Consider the following 21,485-nt stretch of genomic DNA (forward strand, 5'->3'; position numbering starts at 1 on the left):
ACAGATAAAAAACAATCTCAGTTTTGCAAAAATTTAGGAAAAAGGGGGAAAAAACCTATGAGCATTAATATTTTGCTGTGAGGCCCTCAAAAATGGGAGATACGACTGCAGTTGATGATTTTCCTCTTAATATTAATTTCCCAAAATTTAGATAGTGCTCACATTGTACATGCACTTATCTTGCAATAAAGAAAAGGGAAAAAATCCCTTAAAAACAAAAACAAAAACGTCAGGAAAGATCAGACAGGAAAAATTAGGTAGAGACTGGGTCAAAACGGCAGACTTACCATAGTGAATTTCTCTGTTCCAACTCCAAATCCTTTCAAAAAGAGGAAAGACATATTTAGGTGTAAAGAATAAATCCATAAGGGCAAGGGACTGGGCGCGGGGCGGGGTGGGGGAGCGGTGTGGGTGCGGGGCGGCGTCAAGGCGAATTCCAAGAAGATGGAAAGCAGATAGGGCAGGAGGACTAAGAAGGTGGGGGTGGGAATCAAGGGGCCCTGAAACGGGTGATGAAGGCGCCACAGGGTTCCGAGGACTACTGTGGCACCAACTACTCTGAATTTGGGAAGAGGCGGAGTCAGAGCCTATAGCTTCTCCAGGGCTCCAGGCTGTGTGGTGGGCGTGGGAGCCTGGTGGAGAGGAGGGCGCGGTGTTTGGCAGGAAGAGGAGGCCTCTCTCTGGGCAGGAAGCTGCGCTACGGAAAGAGGGAGGAGACTGCGGCGGCGACAGCAGGGACTGGTGGAATCCCGATGTGGCTGAGGGGCCGCCACCGCCAGCAGGGAGGCGGAGGGCTAGCAAGCCAAGCGGTGGCAACGCCGCTGCAGTCCTCTTTGCCTGCCTTGCCGCCCTCCTAGACACGCTCATCTACGGATCCTACCCTCCCAGCTCTTGCAAGCATTCACTCGGCCGGTCGCCTGCTGACCCTCCTTCGCCACAGGCTCATAGCGGAGGCAGCAGCGAGGTGTCCGATTTGGGCACGTGAGGCCCGCGATCCGCGGCGGTGGACGCCAGGCAGGGCAAGGCCATTAGTGGGCGCCAGAATGGAGAGGGGGATGGGAAGGAATCCAGCAGGAGACCTGGGGTGGAGGTGGGCGCCAGGCAAAAGTCGGGTGGGGGAGTGCGGTGAGCTACATGAAGGGGGTAAGAACGGGAGCCAGACAAGGATTTGAAGGTGAGCTCCAGGAAGCAAGGGCGGTGGGTATCAGGGAAGTGGTTAGGGTAGGCAGGGTTTGTTGTGGACAGCAGCTGGGACACTCAGGGAAGGAGGTCAGTGGGTGCCGTTGAAGGCCGCTTTGCAGGGGATTGGGAGTGGACTCCAGTGGCAGCAAGGGGTTCGGGGAGGGCAGTGGGCTCTGAGCTAGGAGGACGTGGCCCAGCCACTTCTGCAGAGTTCCTAACCACAGACAGCTCTACTGCACCACTCCAGCCTTTCCCCACAGCCCAAAGGAACTTAAGAGAGAGAGCACTGCAGGCATGCAGCCAGATTTCCAGCATTGCTTCCAGGCTCCTAGGGGAACCTTAGGCACTAGCGCAGAGTATATCCAGACATGGCTATAGGGAAAAGTTTGCCTCGTGGCACACTGGATATGCCTCTCTATCCTCTCTCCTCCCCCAGCAGGCATGAAGACCCCCAACGCACAGGAAGCCGAAGGGCAACAAACCAGGGCAGCTGCAGGACGGGCCACTGGGTCTGCAAACATGACAAAGAAAAAAGTCTCCCAAAAGAAGCAGAGAGGCAGACCTTCATCCCAGCCCCGCAGGAACATCGTGGGATGCAGAATTTCTCATGGATGGAAAGAAGGAGATGAGCCCATCACCCAGTGGAAAGGAACCGTTCTGGATCAGGTGCCTATAAATCCCTCTCTTTATCTGGTGAAATATGATGGAATTGACTGTGTTTATGGACTGGAACTTCACAGAGATGAAAGAGTTTTGTCTCTTAAAATTCTTTCTGACAGGGTGGCATCATCTCACGTTAGTGATGCCAACCTTGCAAATACCATAATTGGCAAAGCAGTGGAACACATGTTTGAGGGAGAGCATGGTTCTAAGGATGAATGGAGGGGTATGGTCTTAGCTCAAGCACCTATCATGAAAGCCTGGTTTTATATTACCTATGAGAAAGATCCTGTCTTGTACATGTACCAGCTTCTAGATGATTATAAGGAAGGTGACCTCCGCATCATGCCAGAATCCAATGAGTCTCCTCCAACAGAGAGGGAGCCAGGAGGAGTTGTAGATGGCCTGATAGGTAAGCATGTGGAATATACCAAAGAAGATGGCTCCAAAAGGATCGGCATGGTCATTCACCAAGTGGAAGCCAAACCCTCTGTGTATTTCATCAAGTTTGATGATGATTTCCATATCTATGTCTATGATTTGGTGAAAAAGTCCTAACTGTTAGGGTAAAATTTGGCTCATGTGTGGAAACAAATGTATAATTTGTAGACATGCAAAAAATGTTGCCTTTCAGTGTATTGAAAGCTTATGGAATCCCTGATAACCCAACATCTTTGCCAGCATTAACTGTTGTTTTGCTCTAAAAAATACAAACTCGTGTGTACATGACATGCTGTGTGTAAGCGCTTTGTCTTGTTGGAAAGATCGGGTGTGTTTGGTGAATGGGGCATGAAAGGAAGGAACAGATGTCAGAGATCTTGTGGCTTAGAGGAAAATACACAGAATAAATTGAGTAGAGAGGAACACAAAGAAGCTTAGAAGAGATCCAGAGTAAAGAGGAGAAGGATCAACCTGACAGGGATCTGAGGAGAGCCTAAAGGATACACAAAGGAAGAAGCTATGTGGGTTAGGGTGTTGGAGCAGTTAGAAGAAGAGGGCCACTGAGGAAGGAGGAATTCAAAGAAGAAAGACTGACAGAGGGAGTGGGAATACAGGAAAAGAGTTGTGGGGTGTGGGGCCCATGAGAGATGAGAAGGCCAAGGAAAATGTTGGACTTCTGGTAGTGTTTACATTGCTCTTCCTGGCTCTACGCACAAAGGAAGTGGCATCTGTCAAAGATGCCAGATACATTGGAGGTTCCCTAGAATGGCATTCTGACAGGGATGACTCAGTCAAGTTAATCCGGAGCAAAGTTTATAACCATAGAGCTTTTCCTCTTTCAGGGAGTTCAGGATGCTGCTACCCAGCAGAACCCCAGCCCTCAGCCTAAACACACTAATGTGGTGCACCACATGTGCTGGACTGTGGGCTGCCTCCTCACATTTGTCCTGCACTAGATAAACAATCTTGGTAGAGTATGGGTTCGTGGGGCTCTCAGAACTTAAGAGATGTGCCATCTTGCATTTGAAAATACTTTATCCAGGAAAAAATGGAACCTTACTGAACTCAGGTGCAGCAGTCTCATCACACCGGTTCCTTCTGCTGGAATGTTTGTTTTCTATCTATAGACCAGGGGCATCAGAAGATTGAGCCTAGTGTTTCTCTCTAGGTTATGGGGAGTGCCTCACTGTCCACACTTCTTTCAGCAGCTGCCTGAAACGATAGGTGGCTCCGACCAATGACCCACTAAAAGAGGCCTGCTGTCCCAAGAAGCCACATTCTGGTTAGACCTTCCCCACAAAGCTGGTGTCTGCATACCCCTCACAGGCACCTGTTGGCCAGTCTTGCCTACCCAAGCTCACAGAAATCTGTGATAGAAGTCTGTGAAGCTCTTTGTTTCCAGGTGAGGCAGATGCCATGGGGCAGTCGGGCTGGAAGTTGTGACTTGGTATAACTCATTCAGCTGTACAGTATCACAAGGAAGTGTCAAGGTTGGTGGGGAGAGGGAGCAGCAACCCACCAAAAGTCCCTCAGAACTATGGTGTCTGATGCAAAGATAGATCTGTGTATTTCTCTTCCTCCCCTCCTTGCCTTTCCCCAGTCTTTCTCCTGTAGCCCATCTGAAAACCCTCTCACTAATTTCTGCAACCACACCCTTCACTAAATTATACCTCTGACCCCAAAGAAAGAGTGCTGGTGACCCCTGCTGCCCAGGTTACCCTAACTCCATGGATAGTGGGAGATGCAAGGAGCTGTCAGGAGTTGAAAGAAGATGGTAAATAGAGTTTATTCTCTGCACCCAACATGGCCTGAGGCTGACTGCCTCAAGAATTACACAAGGCAAGCCTACCTCACCGTAGCAGGGATTAATTTTCATGTATACATCACACAATTCAGTCCAACAAATACCAGCTGACTGCCCAGGGACCAATCTCAGTCAGCTGCCAGATTTTGTTTCATCTTTGTGTTTTCATTGTTTTCTGTTTTTAATTAAGTACTTTAGACATTTGAGAGATTTCACACAATGAAAATTTATGTTTCTGGCATCTCCTGAAAGTGAAACAGAACAATTACAAACAACAACAACAACAACAACAACAACAACAACAACGTGAGGATTGGGGCCCTCATTCCAACAAGGATACATGCAGCTGGGCCTTAGGTAGGTCCCAGTCCAGTTTAGACTCCGAATACCCTCTCCAGTTGGCCACACCCCCAGCTGGCCTGCTTCACACTAATAAAATGCACCGTTGTTCCCTGGAAGCGTTTGCACTTGTGACTGGGGCTACACCCTGGAAACACTGCCCCTTTGACTTGCTTTGATCCCATTTGCTTTTAAATTTACTTGTTTTATCTTTACCCCACAAATACTTACTTCAGGTGGGCTCTCTGCCAGGCATTCTTCTAGGCACAGATATTGATGATGTAATAATGAATGAAAGAAGCAAACTAAAATTCTTATCCTCATGGAGCTTTCATTTTAGTGTGGGGGATAGACAGTAGCCAAAATGAATAAGCAATTATAATGTGTATTCATAGTGACTAGTGTTAAATAGAAAAATATAAAGCAAGGAATTGGGATAGAAAATTTCAGGAGGGAGGCTGAAACTAGATAGATAAGGTGTCCAGGGAAGGCCTTACTGAGAACTTGGCTTTTGAGTCTCACCTGAAGGCAGTGGGAGAACTCACCCTGTAGCTGTCTGGGGAAGGAGCATTCCAGATGGAGGGACAGCAGGTGCTGAGGCCCCAAGACAGGTTTAGGCTGGCATGTTTGAGGAGCAAGGAGGATGCTATCATGTCTGGAGCTGAGTGAGCAAGGCAGAGAAAAGCAGGAGCTGGTTTCAGAGAGGTAATGGGGATGAGAGAGAGAGGCAGACAGCTTATAGCCCTGTAGGTTTCAAAATGCAATTTGGCTTTTACATGGAATGTGATGGAGACCCATCCATGTATTGATAGTGGAGGGGAGACAAGATTTGTCTTAGTTTTACAGGATCACTCTGACAACTTGGAGAATAGCTTTTATTAGTATATGATGAATAAAGGGAGAATAATTAGTAGGATATTCCAATTATTTTGGTAACCGATAATGGTGGGTTTCAGTATCCTGGTGGTAGTAGACATGGTGAAAATTAGTTGGATCTGGCTGTTTTCAGGTATACCCTGCATGTTTTCCTATTTGATAATACTGTGTAGAAGATAAATATCAATCAAGGACAGCACGACATTTTCCAGTCTTCTTTTGAAGATTTTCTTAAGAGAAACAAATTCCCAGTGAAAACCATAGATGACAGAATTGGGCTCTATACTCAATGCCTAGATTGGGTATACAATACTGATGAAGTGATCTCTAAGAATGAGAAACCGACCCTGAGTCTCATTGATAAATTATTGTTATTAGCTTTGCCCCTCTGGATAACTCCCCTAGCTATTATGTAGGACTTTGTTGCCTGATACTGAGAATTGAGTCAGCCAAAAACATTGGAAGTTTATTGTTTTGAGACACAAGCAGCCATTATGCCACACAGAATCGAAAGTAAATGCTAAGCCTTGCTAATGGTACAGTGCAGCTCTGTCTCTACTTTCTCAGGCACAGCTGCCATAAGGAGAAAAATCATTAGAAACGGGGCAAGTGATCTCTGTCCTTAATGGAGATCAAGTTCCATATGCATCCATCTTAGTAGGTTAGAGAATTTTCATGAAGGAAAGAATCAAGCTTTTATGGCTCTGTTAGATATGGATGCCCAAGTAAACTCTTCTACTGGACACGTAGAAGGAGGAAGCATCCCAAATTAGATAACAGGGTTTGGCCAGGTTTACAGCAGGAGAAAGAAAGAAGCCAGTATGACCTTGTGAACAAAACTTTTTAGGCTAATTCAGCATACTGATGCTGCTACCTTCACATCTGAATATCACTGGGAACTGATGCTTGTATTTCCCTGTTTCATAAGTGCCAGATGAAATTCAGCTATACATAGATAAGTACTAGTGGAACACATAAATTTATCTGTCACCAGCTTTCCTGTCTCTTCCACATTCTGTGCTTTCTGATCCAACACAAAGCATAGAATTCTAGGAAGAAAAAAGAAAATCTGTGCCCTGAATAAATATTAGTACCTATAGGAGGCAGTAGTAAGAGATGCAGGATCTTTACAGAACAGCCTTGTATGCCCAGTGCAAAATCTAACAGGAGTTGAAGACTGATAGTGGAATATTTTCAAATAAATTCAGTTGTTTCTCCAATGGCCCCAGCTGTTGCAGACATCTTGACTCTATACGAATCTAAGACACAGACTAATAGAACATGGTGCACTGTTTTAAACATTGACAACACTTTCTTTCCCATACTAGCATCTGAGAATTAAGATCTGTTCACATTCATGTGACAAGGCCTCTAATACATGTTTGTTGTACTCCGCCAGTGTTACCTAAACTCCAGTGCCACTTGCCAAAATTGAATAGGTTAGAATTTGGGGCAAGTTCTTTTTCATTCAGATTTCCAAAAGTTTCACTATACATGATGTCCTGATGGTTGGCAGTAAGAAGTCTCAGTCTCAATAGCCCTACCTAGCTGTGGTATTATCACACATCCTCTAGGAAGAATGACTGAAAGTCTCCAAAAAAAAAAAAAAAATCAGGATTAATATTGAAAATCACTGCCAAAATTCAAGAGTAATGTTGTTTGCCAGTAATGTCTCTTGCTTGCCAGTAATGTTTCCTGGAAGTATGTAGGAAAATTCACAATAAAACCTCAGGCAAAGAAAAATTGTCTCTTCAGCACCCCCACCACCAAAAAGGAGTTTCAGCAACTAACTAGATTCTTTGGATATTGGAAATGCTTTGTGATTGCTTGGACATTCTGCTTGGTCCTTTATATTAGCTAACCCACAAATCAGCATCTTTTGAGTAAAGCCTGAAATGAAGTTCTGCCATGAAAACAGTCCAGTAAGTTGTGTCATGTTCTCTACCTTTGGAGCCCTACAATTGTAATGATAACTTTGAGCTATATAAGTATCTGTAACTGATGATTTTACAATTGCTATTTCTGGAAATGGGAAGCAATCTTCACCTGGGGTGTCTTGGGGTTTTGGACTCCTCTACTTCCTGACAAGACTGCCAGATACACCACTTTTGAAAAGCAGCTATTATCTGTGACATGTTTTGTCTTTGTGTCCCCACCTGAATCTCACCTTGAATTGTGATCCCCGTAATCCTCATGTGTCAAGGGTGGGACCAGGTGGAGGTAACTGAATCCTGGGGGTGGTTTCTCCCATGCTGTTATTGTGATAATGAGTGAGTCTCATGACATCTGATGGTTTTATAAGCATCTGGCATTTTCCCTGCTTGTGCTTCTTCTTCCTGCCATCCTGTGAAGAAGGTACCTTTCTTCCCCTTCCCCTTCCACCATTATTGTTTCCTGAGGCCTTCCCAGTCATGCAGAACTGAGTCAATTAAACCTCTTTTCTTTATAAATTACCCAGACTTGGGTATTTCTTCATAGCAGTGTGAGAATTGACTAATACATTTTGCTACTGGGCTCATTTCAGAACTGAACACCTGAACCATGGAGGTCAGCCTTGCACCTCTCCAGCCTGACATTCCTGTTTGGGGTTGATCAATTTCAACTTAATACCTCCAATGGTGAGAAGAGCTCAGCAAGCCTTGCTTGTGAAAGGTAAATTGCATCTTAAAACTTACTTGGCCTCACCCCAGCAGCATATAGGCTTTACCTGAAAAAGTGGCTATTACCCATTTTCAGCTGGCTAAATGAGGCCCTTGACTCACAGAGGTTCAACTAAATGTGTGGACCTGGTTCACTGACAGTTCAGATAAGCTGAAACCTGCTGATGTCCCCTGGATTGCTGCATATGTTCAATCTTACCGCTAGCTATGCAAAATTGAAAAGATAATGGATCCTCTCCTCAGTGGCCAGAATGCAAAGCCATTTTCATAGATCTGGGTTATCCTCCACTAGATGAAGTTTGTTATACTTTTACTGACTCATAGGATATTGACAATGACCTACTTGTTTGGGTTGCCACTTGGAAAACTACAAAATTGCAGACTAAAGACACCTCTCTTTGGGCCTGCAACTAAAGAAACAAATTGTTGCTGCTGCTGCCCCTGCTTAATGTATCTGATTTACTCATGTAGATGATGACCACATAAGAGACCATGATCTGATGACACTGAAATCAAGCTCCAGAATGAGCATGAACCACTTAAGTTGCTTCAATTTCTAACTGAATCCATAATTCTACTGGATTTGACAACACATCCACCTTCATAAACAGGATCAAAGTACAGGATTGTTTCTGTTGTGGAGGCTACCATTGCATGCCAGACTTCTGGCCTTCCAAATCTTATCTGCCAGTGAGAGTGGCCACATTGCATAAAGTTTTGCTCCTGACACCACTGTACTTGGCACCTGGATGACAATGAATTTTTTTATCTCCTCTATGGGTTATTGGCAGTGCCTTACCACTGTTGACCATTTTTCAGATTAATAATGCTGCTGTTCCAATCCAATTATCCAGCACTGACACAACATTATGGTCCCTGAAGAAACCATGTGTCATGTTTTTATTTTCCTGGACCATTTGCAGTTGGAAATGGTGCATCTTGCATCACGAAAGCCATTCAACAATGGCTTAACAGTGAAGGTATTCATGGACTGTCCATGCTCCCTACCATACAGAAGCACCAGATATTTTAAAAATAGCTTTATTAAGATGTAACTCACATAGAATATGATTCACTAATTTAAAGTATACAATTAACCGTCATCACAGTAAATTGAGAACATTTTCATTACTTCATAAAGGAATCCCTAAACTTTAGCTATCATTTCCCCAATGCTCCCATCTTTCCTGCCCTAAGCAACCACTAATTTACTTTTTGTTCCTATATATCTGCCTATTGTGAACATTTTATGTAAATGGAATTGTATATTTGGTCCTTTGTGACTGGCTTCTTTCAATTAGCATGTTTTCAAAATTTATCCATGCTTGTAGCATGCTCATCATTCATTTTTATGGCTGAGCATATGGATATATACAATTTTGTTCATTCATTTATGCCTCCATAGATATTTGGGCTGTATTCACCTTTGGACAGTTATGACTAATGCTGCTATAAATATTTGTATAAATGTTTTTGTTTTTTTTTTCATTTCTTTTAGATTTATACCAAGGGAGAAATTGCTGGACCATATGGTAATTCTATGTCTGTTTGAGGAATTCCAGAGTGCTTATCAAAGTGACTGTGAAAATTTATGTTCCACATGCAGTATATGAAGAGTTCAATTTCTCTAAATGTTCAACAATTGTTATTAGACTTTTACGTTCTTACCATTTTAGTGTGTCTGATGTGTTACCTTATTGTGTTTTACTTTGAATTTCCCTGATGACTAATGACGCTAAGGAAAATGTTCTGAACTTATTGGCTATTTGTATATCTTCCTTGGAGAAATATCTGTTCAGTTGATTTACTTATTTTTGGTGAATTATAAGAATTCTTTATGTATATTTTATAGAAGTCCCACATCAGATACATGAGAGGCAAATACTTTCTCCCTATCTATGGATTTGCCTTTCAGTTTCTTGAGAGTGTGCTTTCAAGCATAAGTGGTTCTAATTTTGATGAGGCTGAATTAATCTTTTTTTTATATTTGTGGCTCATGCTTTAGTGTTTTTTTTTTTAACTTTCATTTTAGGTTCAGAGGTATATGTGTAAGTTTGTAATACAGGTAAACTATATGTCATAGGGGTTTGGTGTGCAAATTATTTCATCACCGAGGTAATAAGCATAGTACTAAATAGGTACTTTGTTAATCCTCTCCCTCTGCTCACCCTCCACTCTCAAGTATGCCACAGTGTCTATGGTTCCCTTCTTTGTGTCCATCTCTACTCAGTGTTTAGCTCCCACTTATAAGGGAGAACATGCAGTATTTGGTTTTCTGTTCCTACGTTAGCTTGCTTAGGATAATGGCCCCCAGCTCAATCCACATTGCTACAAAGGACATGACCTCATTCCTTTTTATGGCTAGGTAGTATTGCATGGTTTATATGTCCCCAATATTCGAATTTTCTAGGTGACCCAAAGTGTGACGTTTAATTTCTTTAATAATTTTTTTATTTTCATAGGTTTTGGGGGAACAGGTGGTAGTTCATTACATGAGTAAGTTCTTTAGTGGTGATTTGTGAGATTTTGGTGCACCCATCACCCAAGCAGTAAACACTTAACCCAATTTGTAGTATTTTATCATTTATGCCCCACTCCAACCCTTTCCCCCAAGTCCCCAGACTCCATTGTATCATTCTTATGCCTTTGCATCCCCATAGCTTAGCTCCCACTTATGAATGAGAACATACAATGTTTGGTTTTCCATTCCTGAGTTACTTCACTTAGAATGATGGTCTCCAATTCCATCCAGGTTGCTGCAAATTCCATTAATTCATTTCTTTTTATGGCAGAGTAATATTCTGTTGTATATATACACCACAGTTTATTTATACATTCATTGATGGGCATTTGGGCTGGTTTCATATTTTTTTGCAATTGCGAATTGTGCTGCTATAAACGTGTGTGTGCAAATAACTTCTTTGTAAAATGACTTTTTTTTCTTCTGGGTAGATACCCAGTAGTGGGATTGCTGGATGGAATGTTAGTCCTACTTCAATTTTTTAAAGAATCTCCACACTATTTTCCATAGTGATTGTACTCGTTTACATTCCCACTAGCAGTGTAGAAGTGTTCCCTTTTTACTGCATCCATGCCAACATCTATTATTTTTTAATTTTTTTATAATGACCATTCTCATGGGAGTAAAGTGGCATTGCATTGTGGCTTTGATTTGCATTTCCCTGATCATTAGTGATGTTGAGCATTTTTGTACGTTTGTTGGCCATTTGTATATCTTCTCTTGAGAATTGTCTATTCATGTCCTTAGCCCACTTTTTGATGGGATTATTTGTTTTTTCTTGATAATTTTTTTGAGTTGCTTGTATATTCTGGATATTTGTCCTTTTTGAATAGATAGATTGTGAAGATTTCCTCCCACTCTGTCCGTTGCCTGTTTATTCTGATGACTGTTCCTTTTGCTGTGCAGAACTCTTTAGTTTAATTAAGTTCCGCTTACTTATCTTTGTTTTAGTTTCGTTTGCTTTTGGGTTCTTTGTCATGAAGTCTTTGCCTAAGCCAATGCCTAAAAGAGTTTTTCTGATGTTATCTTTTAGAATTTTCACAGCTTCAGGTCTTGGATTTAAGTCCTTGATCCATCTTGAGGTGATTTTTGTATAAGGTGAGAGAGGAGGATCTAGTTTCATTCTCCTACATGTGGCTTGCCAATTATGCCAGCACCGTTTGTTGAATAGGGTGTCCTTTGCCCACTTTATGTTTCTGTTTGCTTCGATTAAAATCAGTTGACTGTAGGCATTTGGGTTTATTTCTGGGTTCTCTATTATTTACATTGGTCTATGTGCCTGTTTTTATACGAGTGTCCTGCTGTTTTGGTGACTATGGACTTCCAGTATAGTTTGAAGTTGGGGAATGTGATGCTTCCAGATTTATTCTTTTTGCTTAGTCTTCCTTTGGCTATGCAGGCTCTTTTTTGGTTCCATGTGAATTTTAGGATTTTTTTTTCTAGTTCTGTGAAGAATGATGGTGGCTTTTTTATGAGAATTGAAATTATATTTGTAGATTTATTTTGGCAGTATTTTCTTTTTCACAATGTTGATTCTACCCATCCATGAGCATGGGATTTGTTTCCCTTTGTTTGTGTCATCTATGGTTTCTTTCAGCAGTATTTTGTGGTTTTCCTTGTAGAGATCTTTCACCTCCTTGGTTATATATATTTGTAAGTATTTTATTTATTTTGTGGCTATTGTGAAAAGGGTTGAGTTCTTGATTTGATTCTCAGCTTGGTTGCTGTTGGTGTATAGCAGAGCTACTGATTTGTGTACATTAATTTTGTATCCTGAAACTTTGCTGAATTCATTTATCAGTTCCTGGAACATTTTGGAGAAGTCTTTATGGTTTCTAGGTATCCGATCATATCACCAGCAAACAGTTACAGTTTGACTTCCTCTTTACCGATTTGGAGGCCCTTTCTTTCTTTCTCTTGTCTGATTGCTCTGGCTAGGACCTCCAGTACTATGCTGAACAGAAGTGGTGAGAGTGGGCATACTTTTCTCCTTCCAATTCTCAGAGGAAATGCTTTCAACTTTTCCCTGTTCAGTATTATGTTGACTGTAGGTTTGCCATAGATAGCTTTTATTACATTGAGGTATGTCCTTTGTATGCCACTTTTGCTGAGAGTTTTAATCATGAAGGGATGCTGGCTTTTGTCAAATGCTTTTTCTTCATCTATTGAGATAATCATGTGATTTTTGTTTTTAATTCTCTTTATGGGGTGTATCACATTTATTGACTTGCATATGTTTAACCATCCCTGTATCCCTCGTATGAAACTTACTTTATCATGACGGATTATGTTTTTAATATGCTGTTGGATTCCATTAGCTAGTGTTTTGTTAACGATTTTTGCATCTATGTTTATCAGGGATATTTGTAACCTGCACGGACCTTGGGGACTGAACAAATGGGGCAAACGCTAGAATGAAAGACAAAGACCAAAGTATGTTTGGAACAAGGGGTCAGGGGGCACCCCGCCTCTAGTGGAAAAGGACCCTGAGCTTTTTCAGCCCTCCGAATTTATTAGGTAAAAGACATAATGAGAAAGAGGGGTGGTGATTGTTGGGTAATTGTCACTCAGCCATTTGGTTCACAGCAGGCTTGTAAGACTGCATCCTTTGAACAGTAGGTGCTAGATTTCCCAGTAGATAACTTCAAGGATCACCAGGGAGTGATGGCCCTGAGCAAACTTTTTGGTGGCAGGAGCAGTGTGAGTCTGCCCACATCCTGCATTCATGATAAACAGTTTGCTGTTTGATCATATAGCCTCCAGTGGAATCCTGAGTTGGTCATGTCCCACGGGCCTTTGACTCCCTACATGTTCCCCTTTGTGTTTACAAATTAATAGAAAGAATGTAAATCCAGGCTTGGCAGCACCTGTTTTCCAATTGGTGGTCCATCCAATTTCACAGACTATGAACAGAAGACAGAGACAAAGCAACATTATTCTAAGAACTACATATAAGATGTTAATGTGGTGCCTTAGATAGGTCCAAGGGTTGAGGCTCTCCAGGCCTTGCTGGAATTCAGTCCAGTCTTCTAAAGAAGACTGAAATTCTTGAGTTTGCCTATTTAAATCAAGAATTTTGTCTTGTAATTCACCAATATCAAAGGTGATGATGGATGTGAAAGCTCCCTACAAATGGGCTTTCACGAGGTCCCATGGATACTCACTTAGGTTATATTCTAAGTTTGTTACACAAATATGAGTGTGGTTAAAATGACAATGCAATTGCTGCTGCAACTGCAAGCTTTGTACTTGTTCTCCTAACCATAGAACCATGGATTTCAACATTGCCACTTCAGTTTGTAACTCAATGTAGCCATGCTTGCTTGGCTGTGCACATCCAGTTTTCCATGTACTGAGCTGTTTGAATAGAACTATGCAAAGCTACAGAGGACATCACAACAGAAGTTATTAGTGTGACCTAGGAAACAATAGCAAAAATTATCATACCTAAGGATCTATAGACATGATGAGTTAGAAGTTTCACAAAATGCAAGGCAGTTGTGGCAACCCAAGGCTCGGACAGATTAACAAGAATCCATAGCCCAGGGATGCAACCTAAAATCAAAGTCGAGCTATTATGTGTTTGCAATGTGCTATGATTAATGCAGTGATACAAATGGCAAGATTTACAGGTCAATTGGATACTGTTTACCTGGAGCTGGTCCTTCTTAGCTGCCAAAAAGACATAAGGATTAAAAACACAAACTGTAAATTGCGTAGTGATATTCTTTACAAATGTAACATTAAGACAGTATTGTTTACTATTGCTATTATTGGATAGTATCCCAATCCAGATACTGTCATTCATAAATGGGAGTGCTGCCTTCCATATCGTCTCTTGAATTGGTCCTTTCCTCCCTACATAATGCCACTGAGGAAGAAGCAGGCTAAAGCCTGCTCCATGACAAGCAATCTGGGCAGCAGACGGGGATTGGATCCCAGTGTTGTATAAAGAAGAAGTATTAAAAGCTCGCCACCAATGCCAGTGAAGTTTGTGCCATGATTTCTGATTTTCATCTTTTCCATCTAATTGACCTTTAGGTCCCCAATCCACAATGTCTCCAGTTAACATAGATTGTTTTCTAGCCAGTGGGCCAAGACACTGGTTTCATGGAGGGGGGTAGGAAATATTGAAGGGAATCCATTCCATATAGTCAGCACAATTAGGGTGACTGGGCCAGGAAAGGTTGGTTAGCACATCAGTTACATTAATAGAACCAAGACTTAATAAGTACATTATTTTTCCATAGTGACTCAACCATGTTTGAGCTTGAATTGTAAGACAGCTATGGTTGAGCGATGTCTTTGTGGTGATACACAAAGGAAATCCTTCCAGTGGAGCGTTCAAATTAATGACAGTATTCTGAGAGTCTAATTGTTCTATGTCAGGGGGAGTTATGGGTCCTGGAGCCCACTCTCCCTGATCGTGATAAATCCCAGGAGGAGTATCACTCCAAAGTATAGGTCGTACTGCTGGGGGATTTGGAACATATGCCCAATATGTTTTTGCCTTTGCACAGGGAAAACATACTGCAGAGGACATTATGGCTAACATGGTCATGAACATGGAATCAGGGGTTTTTGTCTCGCCTTGACGCTCCAGTAGTTTCTCGGCTTCCTGCATGGTGTTCTTGAGTTGTCCCCAGGTTATGGGGGTTGATGTCCTCGTGACTCTGGTCATCCTTCTCTCCGTCTTTGCACTCAAGCTCAACTGGCTCATGGCTCATACCAGAGGGACCGGGCCCATGGTTGGCCACCCTGGGTTCCTCCAGTATCCCATTCCATGGCTGCATGCACCTTGAGGGCACCCACACGGTTTGTCCATCTCCTGTGAAAACACAAGTATACCCTTGTCCCCATGTCAGTAAATCCACCAGACCTTTCTATTGTCCTTCTTCTGCGGATTTCCATAGCACTTTCAGATAAATTTTTGTCTTTGTCTCTAACACTTGTCATTGTCTTTCCACTGGAGTCTTACCATCTGTACCAGGAACCAAAAATTTTAAAGTAAATAAGGCTAATTGTAGTTTTGATTGAGGTGGTAGTTGTCCTCTTATACCCCCTTTTTTCTTTTCAACATGCATTGTAATGTTTGATGTGCCCGCTCTATAATCCCTTGTCCTCTAGGATTATAAGGAATTCCTTTTTTATGGGTTATTGTCCAAAGCTGTAAGGAATTTTGAAAAGCATGACTAGTATAAGTGAGTCCATTGTCAGTTTTTGTTTAGATATCCCCATATGAGCAAATGATGACAGACAATGTTGCCGTACATGACCAGCTGTCTCACCTGTTTGGCATGTAGCATGCAGCATATGAGAATAAGTGTCTATGATCACATTAACATAAACAAATTAAGCAGTTCTGGGTCTAGTGGACTTTTAATTGTAGCGGTTTCTATGTGACTGGTTACATTTACAACATAAGCTGAATCACAGACAATGTTGATAGAATCTGAAGCTGTGAGCTGTAAAACCTGAATGACTTCAATTAGCTCTGAGCATTGAGCTGAAACCCCAGAGGTCATTATTGCTTCTGGACTTTTTTGGAATAACAAATACCAGTGAATTCCAGGGGCTAACAGACTTTTCTATATGAATCCAAAGGTTCTTTTACCAACAGATGAAGCTGATATAGCTTCTTCTGTGTTAGGGGCCATTGATCCACCCACACAGGTTTGTCACTAAGCCATTCTAATGGTAAGGCAGAGGAGAAATATAAATGACCCCCATCAGAAATCCTGACGTCCTAACCCTTTTCTATCTGTTTTTCTAGTTACTGATATTGGGTTAGGGTTTCCTTGTAGGAATTTCCCTAAACCTTTCCCATTCTGATATCCCATGTTCTTCAACATTTTAAATCCTGGGTTATCAAAGTTTTCATTTGTAAGTCTCATATCCTATGCTATAAGTAATTCTTGATCCCATAAATTGATAGCTATATTTGCAACACAAAACTGAAAAGTACATGATTGTCCATTCAGACCAAGACAAGATAAAATCTTAGCACTCTGTTGAACACTCCTAGATGCTCCTACTCCCACCAGGGACATAGAAGTTAATTGCTAGGGCCAGGATGGGGGCCAATTATCTTTATATGTTACTGACACATCAGCTCCCATATCCATAAGCCCATAAAATTCCTTTCCTTTAATTTGTACTACACAGGTTGGGTCTATTAGAGGCTACAAGATGGGATAGATAAATTTCTTTGTAGTTGTGCACCCAAACCATTTATTTTCTCGTTTCTTCTTTTGCAGAGAAGGGTGTAATTTGCAGGGAATAAGCAATAATTGAGCAATATATTCTCTTGGTTCAAAAACCCAAAGATCTTGTGACATTAAAACTACTTGAATTTCTCCTTCATAATCAGAGTCAACAACTCCTGGGACTGCAGTAATGCCCTGTAAGTTAAGATGGCTTTTGCCTAAAATTAGTCGCATGTTTCCTGTTGGTAAATGTCCCCAAATACCAGTGGGAACTTTGATGGGTTTATCTCCCCCAACTAACGTGATTCTTTCTCTGGTGGGTAGATCTAATCCTGCACTTCCTGGTGTTCCTGCGGTGAGGCAATCAATGTGCTTCCAGGAACCCATCCCTGAAGCAGCCTTGTGGTCTGAACTGGGAATGCCCTCATTGTTTGATGGGCGTGGGTCAAGGCCCCCATCTAGCTTCCCAACTGGGGGTGCCATTCTTATGAAATTTTGAGCAGCACTGATTAGCCCAGTGATTTCCTTTGTTACAGCAAGGACAAAGTTCTGGCATTTTTTTCCACTGGGGTTGGGGGGTAACTGCATTATAAGGTGCTTTCTGTCCTGAGATCCTGCAGCATCCTTTTTAAAATGTCCAGTTTTCCCACAACTATTACATTTTCACATTTTAGGGTTTGACCCTTGGTTCCTTTTAGATTTGTCACCTGCTAAATTAGCCATTGCTTACGCTAACATTGCAGATCGATGAAGCTCAGTTCCTACATCCTGACAACCTCTGAGAAAATTTCCCAAGTTTTTTGTACAACTCACAGGTGTCAGTGCACATTTACAATCTGCACTGGCATTCTCAAAAGCTAGAGTTGATTAAAAACAGTATTTCTTCTTTTAGATGATAATATGAATGCATTTTTATTATTTTTTTACTGATTCTGTATATTAATTAATATGTAAAAATAAAGGAGAATAAAAAAACACGGTCTAATTTTATTTTATTATCACCTCTGTGGAAAAAAAAAAAGCTAGAGTTAAGGTTAGCATTTATGCATCCATCATATGAGGAATCTGACGCTTCACTGCCTCTTGTAATCACGCAAGAAATTGTGCATAGGGTTCCTGCGACCCTTGCATGATATGTAAAATGGATTGTACTGGGACTCCTTCTTCAGGAATTGTGGCCCAGGTGTGTTTAGCAGCCTGTGCACACTGCTGATAAGCAGCGTCTGGGAGTGCCATTTGACGTTCCTGGTCTGAATAAGGGCCATTACCCAGTAGCATATCCTCTGTAATGTCTCTGTGTCCTGCAACACGGTTCTGTCTAGCCTGATCTGCACACATTTCTTGTTAATTTAAATTTCCTGTCAGATATGCACTAGCAGACAAGCAAGTTCGTGTCAAGTGTTTTACATCAAAGGGTAAAAGATGCATAGCACCAAATGCAGATTCTAGCAATCCTAAAGTGAATGGGCTCTGTACGCCATTATTTACCACACTTGCTTTTAATTCCTTCAACAACTTAAACTCTAGTGGAGTGTGTTCATGAATAAGCTGCTGTGGATTATTTTGATCAGGCCTTACAGAAATAGGAAAAGTGCAAGGTCCTAAGAGCTCTTCAGCTATCGCAGCAGAGGGTAAAATTCTTTGTATTTTTTATTTCTATTTCTTCTACTGAAGAAGGTGGTACAGATGTTTCTGCAATTGGAGGAGGTGTTATAGGCCAATTTTTATCCTCCCTCTCCTGTTTTTTATTTTCAATTGGTGCTGTGGGTGGGACAACAGATTATTTCAGGTTTTTAGACTCGGCCTGCTGTCCTGCAGAATAAAGAGATAATGATGGAAGTACAGTACAAATTAAACTCCAAGTGAAAAAACAGAAGAATCAACTTTAAGACCTTTTTGATGAGCCTGTTTTAATCCATCTCCTGCTCTGTCCCAATTTTCCACATCAAAAGTGCCTGCCTGTGGAAAACATTTTGTGGCTTCTGCAGGTGGTTATTTAGTGTCTGTGAATTAACCTGACCTCCAGACTGTCTCAATAGAACTTTAAGCAACCGCACATGTTTTTCTTCAACAGACAAATTCTGCCCCACGTTACCCTGATTCAGAAAACTTCCTCTTCCCAGTACCCAGTACCTCTTTAGGGCACTGATCAGTACCTCTTTAGGGCACTAACCTTATATCCACTGCAGGCAGACTCCTCCCAGGGTCCCCGTTCACCTTGTGAATTTCAGTTCCTCTGCTCCAGCAGACCTTCTTTGTTCACGTCCTTGAAGTCCCTGTATTTGAACGCCACTTATAACCTGCATGGACCTTGGGGGACTGAACAAACGGGGCAAACACGGGAATAAAAGGCAAAGACAAAAGAATATGTTTGGAAGAAGGGGTCAGGGGGCACCTTGCATCTCGTGGACAAGGGTCCTACGCTTTTTCAGTCCTCCAAATTTTTTAGGTAAAAGACATAATGAGGGGGGGTGGTGATTGTTGGATAATTGTCAATTGCCGTTTGGTTCACAGCAGGCTTCTGAGACTGCATCCCTCGAAAAATAGGCACTAAATTTTCCAGTAGAGAACTTCAAGGAGCCCGGTGCCAGGGAGTGAAGGCCCTCAGCAAACCTTTTGGCATCAGGCACAGTGTGAGTTTGCCCACATCCTGCATTCATGATAAACAGTTTGCTGTTTGATCACATAGCCTCCAGTGGAATGCCGAGTTGGTCACATCCCACAGCCCTTCAGCTCCCTACAGATACTGGTCTGTAGTTTCATTTTTTGGTTATGTCTTCTCCTTGGTGATACTCTCTTCATAGAATGATTTAGGGAGTATTCTCTTTTTGTCTATCTTGTGGAATAAAGTTAATAGGCTTGGTACCCACTTTTTTTTTTTAATGCCTGATAGAATTAAACAGTGAATCTGTCTCATCCTAAACTTTTTTATTGTTGGTAATTTTATTATTATTATTTCAATATTGCTGCTTGTTATTGGTCTGTTCAGGGTTTCTAATTCTTTCTGTTTTATGCTAGGAAGGTTGAGGGTTATATCTTTCCAGGAATTTCTACATCTCCTCTAGGTTTTCTAGTTTATGTGCGTGTTTGTAGTAGCCTTGAATAATCTTTTGTATTTCTGTGGTGTCGATTGTAAAATCTCCCATTTCATTTCTAATTGAGCTTATTTGGATATTCTCTCTCTTTTCTCGGTTAATTTTGCTAAAGGTTTATCAATTTTATTTGTCTTTTAAAATAACCAGCCTTTTGTTTTATTTGTGTTTTATATTTTTATATTAGATTTTATTTTATTTTGGTATAACCTTTGCTATTTCTTTTCTTCTGCTGGGTTTGGGGTTTGGTTTGCTTTTGTTTCTCTAGTTTCTTGAAGTGTGACCTTAGATTATCTATTTGTGCCCTTTCAGACTTATTGAAGTAGGCATTTAAGGTTATCAGCTATCCTCTTACCACTGACATTGCTGTATCCCAGAGGTTTAGAAAGGTCGTGTCACTATTATTCTTCAGTTCATAGAATATTTTAATTTCCATTTAGACTTAATTGATTACTCAGTGACCATTCAGGAACAGGTTATTTAATTTGTATGTATTTTATGGTTTTGAAGGTTCCTTTTGGAGTTGATTTCCACTTTTATTCCACTGTGATCTGAGGGAGTAGTTTATGTAATTTCAGTTTTCTTAAATTTGTTGAGACTTGTTTTGTGGCCTATCATATGGTCTATCTTGGAGAAAGTTTTATGCACTGATGAATAAAATGTATATTCTGTGATTGTTTGTTAGAATGGCTGTACTTATCTGCTAAATCTATTTTTTCTAGAGTATAGTTTAAGTCCATTGTTTCTTTTTTGACTTTCTGTCTTGATGAACTGTCTATTGCTGTCAGTGAAGTATTGAAGTTCCCCCACTATTATCACGTTGCTGTTTTTCTCATTTATTACATCTAGAAGTAATTGTTTTCTGAATTTAGGAACTCTAGGGTTAGATGCGTATATATTTAGAATTGTAACATTTTCGTGTTGGATAAAATCTTTAATTATTATATAATGTCCCTCTTTGTCTTTCAAACTGCTGTTGCTTTATAAAGATTGTTTTGTCTGACATAAGAATAGCCACTCCTACTCAATTTTGATGTCCATTTGCATGAAATATCTTTTTCCACGCTTTACCCTTAAGTTTATGTGAGTCCTTATGTGTTAGGTGAGTCTCTTAGAGGCAGCAGATACTTGGTTGGAAATTCTTACCTACTTCGCAATTCTGTATCTTTTATGTGGGGCATTTAGGTCACTTATATTCAATGTTACTATTGAGATGTGAGATACTATTCCATTCATCATGTTATTTGTTGCCTAAGTATCCTGTTATTTTTATTAATTGTTTTTATTTTATAGGTACTGTGAGATTTATGCTTTACAGAGGTTCTATTTGATGTGTTTCCAGGATTTGTATCAAGATTTTGAGCTCCTTTAGCAGTTATTCTAGTGCTCGTTTGATAGCATCAAATTCTCTCAGCATTTGTTTGCCTGGCAAAGACTGTATCTTTCCTTCCTTTATGAAGCTTAGTTTTGCTGGAAACAAAATTTTTGACTAACAATTGTTTTCTTTAAGATGGTGGAATAGGAACAGTTCCAGTCCCCAGCTCCCAGCACGAGTGACACAGAAGATGGGTGATTTCTGCATTTTCAACTGAGGAACGCAGCTCATCGCCAGCAAGAGATCAAAGCTGGATGGAGAATGACTTTGGAGAGGTGAGAGAAGAAGGCTTCAGTCCATCAAACTTCTCAGAGCTAAAGGAGAAATTA

At 41.1% G+C, this 21,485-nt stretch overlaps 1 protein-coding gene across 6 annotated transcripts; it reads left to right on the plus strand.

Moving 5' to 3' along the window:
- The first annotated feature begins 693 nt into the window (after positions 1–693).
- Positions 694–2,571, plus strand: LOC105465873 (spindlin family member 2B). 6 transcript variants are annotated; one of them, XM_011714527.2, is made up of 3 exons: positions 694–1,019; positions 1,622–1,848; positions 2,152–2,571. In XM_011714527.2, the coding sequence occupies exons 2-3, from the start codon at positions 1,624–1,626 to the stop codon at positions 2,398–2,400; spliced, it is 474 nt and encodes a 157-aa protein (XP_011712829.2). In that variant the 5' UTR covers positions 694–1,019; positions 1,622–1,623; the 3' UTR covers positions 2,401–2,571. The 6 variants fall into 6 exon arrangements, with proteins under 6 accessions (XP_011712829.2, XP_011712830.2, XP_011712824.2 ...); XM_011714528.2 differs by having other exon boundaries at positions 694–964; XM_011714526.3 differs by lacking the exon at positions 694–1,019 and adding an exon at positions 1,052–1,174 and having other exon boundaries at positions 1,619–1,848.
- The last annotated feature ends 18,914 nt before the right edge of the window (positions 2,572–21,485 follow it).

The sequence above is a fragment of the Macaca nemestrina genome, chromosome X (genome assembly GCF_043159975.1).
Source record: "Macaca nemestrina isolate mMacNem1 chromosome X, mMacNem.hap1, whole genome shotgun sequence".
NCBI lineage: Eukaryota > Metazoa > Chordata > Mammalia > Primates > Cercopithecidae > Macaca > Macaca nemestrina.